This window comes from Narcine bancroftii, chromosome 2, assembly GCF_036971445.1.
Source record: "Narcine bancroftii isolate sNarBan1 chromosome 2, sNarBan1.hap1, whole genome shotgun sequence".
NCBI lineage: Eukaryota > Metazoa > Chordata > Chondrichthyes > Torpediniformes > Narcinidae > Narcine > Narcine bancroftii.
This window is the reverse complement of record NC_091470.1, coordinates 82,044,399-82,055,833: the sequence shown is the minus strand read 5'-3', so window position 1 is coordinate 82,055,833 and position 11,435 is coordinate 82,044,399. Positions and strand designations below refer to the sequence as shown.

Genomic DNA, 11,435 nt, shown 5'->3' with positions numbered 1-11,435 from the left:
TTGAGTGAGTATTTTATTGCCAATTGCCTGCTGATGCATTCCTCATATCAACATCTCCCTGCTGCCCCATTCAATCCCCTTGACCCAACAGAATCTCTGCAGTTCACACAACTCAGCTGTTGCCCACATTTCACCAACTCCATGCAGAGTCAGAATCCATCTGAGACACTGGGTGAGTGAATCCTCCAGCCACCCTCGCCTTGCTATGATCGGCCACTGGGACATCACAGTTCCTGTCTGTGTTAAGGCAGAGAGAGCAATTAGTTGGGGGGCAGGGCAGGAGAGTGGCGGGAAGGGTGAGGGCAGGAGAGGGATGCGATGGGCAGGAGACGGACGGGTGGAGTGGGGGGAGGAGAGTGGCAGGATGCGGAGGGGGCAGGAGAGTGGGGTGTTGGGGGTCAGGGGATGGATGGGACAGGAGAAGGGGATGAAGAGGGGCTGGATGGGATAGGGTGGGACAGGTGAGGGATGGATGGGGAGAGGACAGGAAGAGTGGCAAGGGGGATGGGGTGGGGGGAATGGGTGGGGGTAGGAGAGGGACAGGTGGGGTGGAGCAGAAGAGGGGTGAAAGCAGCCAAGAGGGGTGGGGCAAAAGAGGGGTATGCAGGGCAGGCACCTTTTCAAAGACACACCTCTCAAATCTTTTATCTCCCACCTACACACACACACACACACACACACACACACACACACACAGAGATCACATAGACCTACACCCCCATAACCTCTCCACCACAAACTCATCTACACCTCCATAATCTCTCCCCACCACACACACACACACACCTATCTACACCCCCATAACCTCTCCCCACCACACACATGCACGCATGCACTCCCAATCCCACACTCCAATATACTCACCCACATATACTCCAATATACCCGCACATACTCCCAACCTCCCCCCCCACACACCCATCTACACCCCCATAACTTCTCCCCACCAGACACACACACAATCCCACACTCCAATATACTCACCCACTCTCATCCACATACACTCCAATATACCTTCTACACCCCCATAACCTCCCCCCCACACACATTTACACACACTCCCAATCCCACACTGCAATATACTCACCCACACTCATCCACATACATTCCAATATACCCGCACACACTCCCAACCTCCCCCCGCCACACACACACATTCCCAATCTCACTCCAATATACTCACCCACACACTCCAATACACTCATACACACTCCTCCACTCCCAACCGCGTGCACACACACACACACACACACACACACACACACACACACACACACACACACACATCCTCAACACAATACAGGTGCCCCACTGACATGGCTGACTAGTGCACCCGTGCCCTTCCACACATCCAGAACAACAACGTCTGTTCACTTCAGACCACAGAACACCCCAGCCATCTTGAAGAGCATTCCCTCAGCAGACATCCACCTCCCCAATGAAAAGTTAACCTCCTCATTCAACACCTGGCAAGTTCAGACTAGCTCCTCCCCTCCTCCAGAGCTCACCTACCCACTCCATTGCCTCTCACGGTCAGTCAGGGGCACATAGATCACCCCCATGAGTGGTGTACGGCTGAAGTTTCCATCCTCCATCTTGTCGTACTGTTCCAAAAGCTGCCCGCCCTGGCTCCCACCAACAGGGATAACCAGGCGGCCACCAGGTTTCAGCTGCTGCAGCAACTGCAGGGGAAGAGGAGGGAGAGAGCTGTATCAGGATGTGGAGGAGTCAGACTGATTCGACTAATCCCATCTGAGCCACTTTGAGAAGTTAACGCATCTTACCCACCCCACCTCCTGCACTGGGTCACAAACCCTGCAGGTCACAGCCCTTCAACTCCACAGGTAGGGAGAACATAAGAAATGATAGTCGTCCATCCGACCCATCAAGCCTGATCCACCATTCAATGAGATCAGGGCCGCCAAAATTTAAACAAGCAAGTCTGCAGATGCTGGGCTCGAGTGAGGTCCTGACCTGCTGAGTTTCTCCATCCACCTGCCATTTCCCCAAAACTCTGATATGCAAAAATATATCTGTGTCTTAAATATATTTAATGAGGCAGAGAATGCCACAGGTTCACAGTGGACAGATCGAAAGGGTGGCGAAAGCGGCATTTAGCACGCTTGCCTTCATCACTGAATGCGGGAGCAAGAACATCCTGTAAAACATTGGCAGGACATTGGTGGGACAGCACTGGGGCAGTTCTTGTCACCCAACAACAGGAAGGATGTCCTTGACCCAGAAAGGGTACAGATTGGTGAGGGTTTGGATGGACCTGCTCCTTACCGGCTGGGGAACAGCAGCTGCAGCCGCGCCCACATGAATGGCATCGTAGGGCGCATCTTCCTGGTGTCCCTGTCGGCCGTCCCCCACTGCAAGGGAAGGGGGAGGGATGAATTTGATTCCCGGCTCTCAGAGTCTAAGCCCATCCCTGGGCAGACCTCACCCCGAGCTCCTCCCTCCCTCCCGCCATTCCCTGTGGTACCCATCAGCTTCAGCCTGCCCCTGTCCAGCAGCCTGGGGTCGTCCGCTTGGACGTTGTGGATGGATCTTTCCACCAGTTGGGGGATGTGATCGATTCCAACCACCATCCCCGAGGGTCCAACCTGTCAACAGAGAGAAGGGGCCGTCACCACTAATGCACAGACCATTCCAGCCCAACACTACCCCCCAGCACCCTTCTCCCCTTCACCCATCCCCATCCAGAACCCTTCTCCCCATCACCCCACCCCTCCCATCTCTCTTCCCATCACCCACCCCTCTCCCAATCATCATCACCTCACTCCCACCCCTCACACCCCGTCACCACCCCACCCCCAGTCCACATAACCCCACCCCTCTTCCCGTCACCTCACCCCATTCATCTCCTCACTTCCCCTCACTCTATTACTCCCCATTAATGTACATCTACCCCTCATTCCCAATCCCTGGCCCTCACTTCACCTTAAACCCACCCCTTCTTTCCCTACCCATCACCACACCCCTCCCCATCATTGCATCAGCCACCTCCACCCACTCACTCCCCAACACCACACCCATTCCAACCCTCCCCCACCCCTCCATACCCCACACCACCCCTCCCCTCCCCACCCCTCCATACCACACATCACCCCTCCCCTCCCTACCTCGCCTCTCACCACCCCTCCCCCCCACCCCACCCCACACTCACTCCCCAACACCAGACTCAAAAAGAAGACTGGACATAATATTGAATTCTCCAACTTCAGGTCACGTGACATCTGTCTGTATCAGTTCCCTGACTGAAGTAGAAAGTTTGCTTTATTTTCCCTTTCTTCCCCTTATTCCCCTCTCGGAGAGGAGGACAAGACCTGCCAGGCAAAGTTCCTGCTCCGCATTTCACAGATTTTATATCGTTTGTCTACATTCTCGCTCTCTAACACCTCCCATTCCTTCACTGATCAGACCACCTTGTTTACAGCTCATTCTTATGGTCATCCTGGACTTACCCCATCAAAGACAAACCCCACACTCACACCCCCCCCCCCCCCACAGCCTCTCTCCAGCTTAAGAGCCTTATTTTCCCCTTTCCCAGTTCTGACGAATGTCCTTAGACTTGAATTGTGAACTGTTTCTCCTCCCACAGGTGGAGCCTGACCTGCTGAGTGTTTCCAGCAGTTTCTGGTTTTATTTCTGGAATTCACAAGAACAGGGCAGTGCCCACACTGCATGTGCCCAGACTAGTGATGCCCAGACCAATGGTCTTCACTCACCATTCTAGCCATGCATGCTGTCAAGTAGCCACTCCCTGACCCCACATCCAGGGCTCGGGCCCCCTCGTACAAGTGATTCTTCAAGCATTCCAAGGCATGCGCGTGCTGGGAATAGAGACATCCCTATGAGATTGGAATTAATGAGGAGAGATGGCCAGGGCAGGAGCTCTTCCTGCATGCATCTCTAGAACTAGGCTCAGCAAGCACATCACCTTCATCAAAAGATCCTGGCATTGACACCAGAAACACCTGGCTGCAAACTGCTCACTCAGGGGGTTCAGAAAGCTGGGATCTGGCAGGCCAGATAGAAACCCCCCCAGCACATTCAAACAGGAGCTGGGTGTACACCCTACGAAGGGTGACTTGCAATAAAGGAGCTTCTCATCAGCTGATTAAATAGCCTCCCACGTTACATCTTCTGCAATTCTGTGGTTGAGCCACAGATAAATCCCATGAAAGACAGGTTTGTTGCAGGGAAGCTCAGCATGTTAAATGAATGAGATCTGATGAGTGGAGGAAGCTAGGCAGCATTAAATCTATGGAAAAAGGCTTCACGGGTTTTCGGAAACAATACGAATTCTTAACAGAACAAACCTCCTAATAGTGGTTATTGTATGACAGAATGTTAATCAAGAAATCATTGAGGCTTCTAAGAAAGATACTAACAATTGTGGGAAACTTTAATTATATAAATTAAACATATCAAATAGCCGAAAGTAGCCTTGAGGTTGTTCATACACTGTGAGCAGGATTGTTTCTCTGAGTGAATCAGGCTATTCTAAATATAATCTGCTATTATTTTGAAGGGATTAACTGATGAACAGTGATTGTAGCACAGGAAATTTGAAATCCACTTTGAAGGGAAAAAGCTTGGGCCTAAACCCAGTGGTTGAAACTTAAAGAGTTATAGGATCCTGCAGCACAAAACTGACCCACAGGCCCAGCTTGTCCATGCCGAACGTGCCTTCTCCTCTTTTAGTCCCACTTGTCTGCATTAGGCCCAGTCCCCTCCCACCCATGGAGTTATCCAAGTGTTTCTTAAAGGAAACTAGCATGTCTGCATGTGAACTAGCAGCTCGTTCACGTGCTCTCCATCCTCTGAAAGAAGAACTGTCCCCTCAATTCCCTTCGAAAACCCACTCCCTCACCTTAGAATTATGGAACCATGGAGCCATAGAACAATACAGCTCAGAAACAGGCCCCTGTGCCGAACCATTTTTTTTGCATAGTCCCACTGACCTGAACCCAGTCCATAGGGGGAGTCACGTGATGGAGTAGTGGCCGGTCGGGGAACTCCAGCCCACTCCGGAAAAGTTTTTAAAAAAACACGCAAAACACAAAGGCACAAACATGAAAATTAAAATAAAGTGAAAATAAAGGTGGGAAGAAAATGGCAGCGAAGAAAGAAAAGTCGAAAGCAACGGGAAGAAGAGAAGAAGAAAAGACGTCAGAAGAAGGTGAAGGCCTTACCTGTCCGAGGAGGCCCGCGGTGGAGAGAGAAGCCTGCTCCCTCAGGTCAGTTGAAGCCCCGAGCTCGGGACTACAAAAATGGCTCGCGGAGCCAAGCAAAAGTGCGCAACTGCGCATGCGCGATGCGCAAGACAAAAAAAACACTGACGGGAGGGGGGGACTAGCTGAGGAGTCGATCTCCACAGCTGAGAATGACAGCCACAACACAACAACAAGAGGAGAACATAGAAAATAACGAGAACAAGAAAGAAGAGAGTAAAAAGAAATCAAAGAAACAGCAAATGACCAACCCAGAGGAAGAAGAAGAAGAAGAAGAACACAGAGAAATGGAAGATGAAGGGAAAGGCAAGACAATGGATTTTTTTTTAAAGAATATATGGAATCAATAAAAGAATGGCAATCACAAGAATTTAGTGAAATAAAAAGAAGAATTAAAAGTACAGAAGAAAAAATGAATAGATTAGAGATGGTCATGTCAGATATAGGAAAAAGAGTGGACAAGGTGGAAGAACGAGAAACAGCCATAGAAATGGAAATAGATGACTTAAAAAAGAAATTAGAAGAATCTATAAAAAAGTTAAAGAGACACAAGAGCAGTTAACTCAGAAGATAGATATAATGGAAAATTAAAATAGAAGAAATAATATAAAGATAGTGGGGCTTAAGGAAGATGAAGAAGGCAAGAATATGAGAGAATTTATAAAAGATTGGATCCCCAGGGTCCTAGGAAGACCAGAATTACAGGAAGAAATGGAAATAGAAAGGGCACATAGAACATTAGCCCCGAAACCACAGCCACAACAAAAACCAAGATCCATTTTAGTAAAATTCTTAAGATATACAACAAGAGAAAATATATTGGAGAAAGCAATGAAGAAAATAATTGAAGACAAAAAGCCACTGGAATACAAAGGTCAAAAAAATTTTTTCTACCCAGACATAAGTTTTGAACTCCTGAAGAAGAGAAAGCAGTTTAATACAGCAAAAGCGATCCTATGGAAAAAAGGATATAAATTTATGCTAAAGTACCCAGCGGTACTTAAAATAGTTATTCCAGGGCAGCAAAACAGACTATTCTCTGATCCGGAGGAAGCACGAAAATTTGCAGAACAACTACAAAACAGGCAGAGAGATGAAGACATGTAACGAGAGTAAAAATGACCACGAACTATATGTATGTGTGTATATGGGTATATATATATGTATATGGGTGTATATGTGTATACATGAGTGTATCCGTATTTAAAGGAAAATATATAGAGTATAGATAAGAATTAATAAGGGAAAGAAAGGGAAGAGAGGAAGTAAGGAGGGAATTAAGAGAGTGACCTTTGTTATATATGAAAATTAAAATCTTTTCTGGGGGAGGCTGGGTGGGGAGGAGTTACGGTCACTGCGAAATCAGTTGACGCTTGCGAGTGAATTCGCAAATCCAAATGAAGAGGGGAGATGTGGTTGCCTGACAAGGGATAAAGGGCAACTCAGGAAGGGGAGGGGATAGTGGGGTTCAAGAAATTTTAGATAGGAGAATAAGGGAAATGTTTGATGTTTTAGAAATGTTGTCTTATAAAGTGTTCAAAACAAGAAAGCAGAAATGGATAAGAAGGAAAGGTGATGAGGAAACGGAAAGGGAAGATAAACAAAGTATGAAATGGCTACGTTGAACTATATGACTTTAAATATTAACAGAATACATAACCAAATCAAAAGGAAGAAACTGCTAAATTTACTGAAAAAAAGAAAAAATTGATATAGCATTCGTGCAAGAGACACATTTAACTGAAATGGAGCACAAGAAATTAAAGAGAGATTGGGTAGGGCATGTAACAGCAGCGTCATATAATTCAAAAGCAAGAGGAGTAGCTATATTGATCAGTAAAAATGCACCAATTAAAATAGAAGAGGAAATAATAGACCCAGCAGGGAGATATGTAATGATAAAATGTCAGATATATTCGGAGTTTTGGAATTTACTCAATGTATATTCACCTAATGAAGAAGATCAAAAATTTATGCAATATATTTTTTTGAAGATAGCAGACACGCAAGGGAACATACTAATAGGAGGTGATTTCAACCTTAATTTGGATTCAAACATGGATAAAACTGGGAAAAAAATTAATAGTAAGAACAAAGTAACCAAATTTATAATTAAATCGATGCCAGAAGGGCAACTTTTGGATATATGGAGGAAACAACACCCAAAGGAAAAGGAATATTCATATTATTCGGGTAGACATAAAACATACTCAAGAATAGACCTATTCCTGTTATCAGCTCGTATGCAAGACAGAGTAAGAAAAACAGAATATAAAGCTAGAATATTATCGGACCATTCACCCTTAATATTGACAATAAAGTTAGAGGACATCCCTCCAAGAATGTATAGATGGAGATTAAACTCCATGCTACTTAAAAGGCAGAATTTTAGAGAATTCATTGAAAGACAAATTAAAATGTACTTTGAAATAAATATGGAATCAGTGAAAGACAAGTTTATACTATGGGACGCAACGAAAGCGTTCATCAGAGGGCAAATAATAAGTTATGTAACCAAGATGAAGAAGGACTACAATCAGGAAACAGAGCAGTTGGAAAGGGAAATAGTAAATATAGAAAAAGAATTAGCAATGAAGGAAGACACAACTAAAAGAAGAGAATTGGCAGATAAAAAAATAAAATATGAAACACTACAAACATATAAGGTGGAGAAGAACATAATGAAGACAAAACAGAAATATTATGAACTAGGAGAAAAAACGCACAAAATTCTAGCATGGCAGCTTAAGACAGAACAAACTAAGAGAATGGTATTGGCATCAAGGAAAAAAGACAAACAAATCACATATAATCCAACGGAGATTAATGAAAACTTCAGAGAATTCTATGAACAATTATACCAAACTGAAAACGAAGGGAAAGAAGACAAAATAGATGAATTTTTAACTAAAATTGAACTACCAAAATTACAAATAGAGGAACAAAATAAATTAACAGAACCATTTGAAATAGTAGAAATACAAGAGATAATAAAAAAACTACCAAATAATAAAACACTAGGCGAGGATAGATTCCCAATAGAATTCTATAAAACATTTAAAGATTTATTAATTCCTCCCCTCCTGGAAATAATCAACCAGATTGATAAAACACAAAGCTTACCAGATTCATGCAAAACAGCAATAATTACAGTAATAACAAAGACAGGGAAAGATCCACTCGCACCAGCGTCATATAGACCAATATCTCTACTTAACACAGATTATAAGATAATAGCTAAACTATTAGTAAACAGATTAGCCGACTATGTACCAAAAATAGTAAATCTAGACCAAACTGGATTTATTAAAAAAAGATGAACAACAGACAATATTTGTAAATTTATTAACTTAATTCATGCAGTAGAAGGAAATAAAGCTCCAACAGTAGCAGTTGCTTTAGACGCAGAGAAGGCCTTTGACAGAGTAGAATGGAATTATTTATTCAAAGTACTACAAAAATTCTGTTTACCAGAGAAATATATTAATTGGATTAAAGCATTATATCAGGGGCCATTGGCGAAAGTGACAGTAAATGGATATATATCAAAGCAATTTAACTTAAGCAGATCAACAAGGCAGGGATGCCCACTATCGCCCTTATTGTTCGCGTTAGCTATAGAACCACTAGTAGAATTGATAAGAACAGAAAATAAAATAAAAGGGATAAAAATAAAAGACAAGGAATATAAAATCAGTTTATTTGCAGATGACGTTATAGTATACTTAACAGAGCCAGAAATATCAATAAAAGAATTACATAAGAAATTGAAGGAATATGGAGAAGTGTCGGGATACAAGATTAACGCAAATAAAAGTGAAGCAATGCCAATGAATAATGCGGATTTCTCAAAATTTAAGAAAGAATCACCATTTAGATGGCAAATGCAAGCAAAACGATACCTAGGTATACAAATAAATAAAAACCTCAGCCATCTATATAAACTCAATTATTATCCCACTAATGAAAAAATTACAGGACGACTTAGAGCATTGGAAAGACTTACCACTAACACTAATAGGAAGGATAAACTGTATTAAAATGAACATTTTCCCAAGGATACAATACCTATTTCAGGCATTGCCAATACACTTGTCGGAGAAATTCTTCAAGGAGTTAAAGAAAATAATAAGGAAATTTTTATGGAAAGGGGGGAAACCGAGGATACCACTAGATAAATTAACAGAATGGTATAAACAAGGAGGCTTACAACTGCCAAACTTTAAAAATTATTATAGAGCCGCACAATTAAGATACCTATCAGATTTTTATCAAACAAGGGAAAAGCTAGATTGGACTAGATTAGAACTAGATAAAATAGGGGAGAAGATACCTGAACATATATTATATAAATGGGATAAAAAATTGGTACAACGTAGGAATTCTCCAGTATTACATCATCTGCTCAATATTTGGAAGAAGATTCATGTAGAAAGGAATAAAACAAATTACCAATTACCAAAACTAATACTGATGCAAAATCAGCTAATCCCTTTTACAATAGATAACCTTTCCTTTAGAGAATGGGAGAAAAAAGGGATCAAAAGAATAGAAAATTGTTTTTCGGGAAATAAATTATTATCCTTTGAACAAATGAAGGATAAATATAACTCACGATACAGTGTTGGCATACTACCAACTGAAATCCTACTTGAAGGACAAATTGGGAAGCAGTCTGAGGTTACCAGAGGGAAGTAATTTTGAATATGTGATTACAGACACAATGATAATCAAAAAATTTATAACAAATATGTATATTAAACTGCAAGAAAAGGAGAATGAGGAAACAAATGGTAAAACTAAACAAAAATGGGAACAAGATTTAAATATAAAGATAAAGAAGGAAACATGGGAGAAGCTATGCTCTGGAACTATGAGAAATACAATAAACACGAGGTTACGGATGATACAATATAACTGGATACACAGGCTATACATTATACCTCAAAAGTTAAATAAATGGGACCCAACAGTATCTGACAGATGTTTTCGCTGTAAAAAGGAAATGGGAACAACAATTCATGCAATCTGGACATGTGAGAAAGTGAAAAAATTTTGGGAAGATCTAAACCAGACATTAAATAAAATCACAAAAAGCAATATACCAAAAAACCCAGAGATCTTCCTCCTAAGTAACATAAAAAACAAAGAATTTGGACTTGATTTGTATGGTGCACAAAAAAGATTTGTTAGGATAGCCCTAGCTGTAGCAAAAAAATGTATTATGTCAGCCTGGAAATTAGAAGATAACTTGAGAATACAACAATGGTATATAGAAATGAATAAATGTATTCCATAAGAAAAAATAACATATAATTTAAGAAATAATATTACAATATTTGATCAAATATGGGAGCCATACATGAAACACAATAGAGAAAACCTACCGGGGACATCTACCACCTAAAATGACAGAAGGAGAAGGAAATGAAAAGAATTGACTCAGTGGAATTTCTTGTTTATTTTTATTGAGTGACAACATTGTTTGACGGGTTTAATGTATCTTAGATTCTGAACTTTAAATGAATGGGAGGGGAGGTAGGGAGGGTGGGATGGGAAGTGGGGGGAGAAATTGACACTGTATATATTTGAAAAGAAAAATGTATGTATCTTGATCAATGTGGTTCATAGTGTGAAAAATAAAAAATTTTAAAAAAAACTCAGTCCATAGTCATCCATACCTCTCTCATCCATGTACCTATCCAAATTCATCTTAAATGTTAAAATTGGGCCCACATTTACCACCTCAGCTGAAAGCTCATTCCACATGTCCACCATTCTCTGTGTGAAAAAGTTCCCGCTCATGTTCTCCCTAAACATTTCCCCTTTCACTCTTAACCAATGTCCTCTGGTTTGTTTCTCACTTTTTGTGATTTTGTTTACCAAACTCAGTGGGAAAAGCTTATTTATATTTACTGTCTATCCCCCTCATAATTTTAAATACCTCTATCAAATCTTCCCTCATTCTTCTATGTTCCAGGGAATAAAATCCTGACCTGTTTAACCTTTCCCTGTAACTCAGTTCCTGAAGTCCGGACAACATCCTGGTAAATCTTCTCTGCACTCTTTCAATCTTATTTATATCTTTCCTGTAATTAGGTGACTGAAACTGAACACAATACTCCAAATTTGGCCTCATCAATGTCTTGTACAACTTCATAATATCCCAATTCCTATTCTCAATACTTTGATTTAT

At 41.9% G+C, this 11,435-nt stretch overlaps 1 protein-coding gene across 3 annotated transcripts in view; it reads right to left on the bottom strand.

The window, feature by feature from the left end:
* pcmtl (l-isoaspartyl protein carboxyl methyltransferase, like) overlaps positions 1 to 11,435 on the bottom strand; it is a 28,603-nt gene continuing 17,168 nt past the window's right edge. For 2 of the 3 annotated variants that reach the window (XM_069917260.1, XM_069917261.1), the window contains 5 exons: positions 3,731 to 3,835; positions 2,485 to 2,605; positions 2,286 to 2,371; positions 1,512 to 1,681; positions 1 to 237 (listed from right to left, as the gene is read on the bottom strand). In XM_069917260.1, coding sequence (XP_069773361.1) covers positions 225 to 237; positions 1,512 to 1,681; positions 2,286 to 2,371; positions 2,485 to 2,605; positions 3,731 to 3,835 — 495 coding nt within the window. In that variant the 3' untranslated portion in view covers positions 1 to 224. Of the gene's footprint in view, positions 238 to 1,507; positions 1,682 to 2,285; positions 2,372 to 2,484; positions 2,606 to 3,730; positions 3,836 to 11,435 lie in introns of all 3 variants that reach the window. The other variant, XM_069917262.1, reaches the window with a different exon arrangement.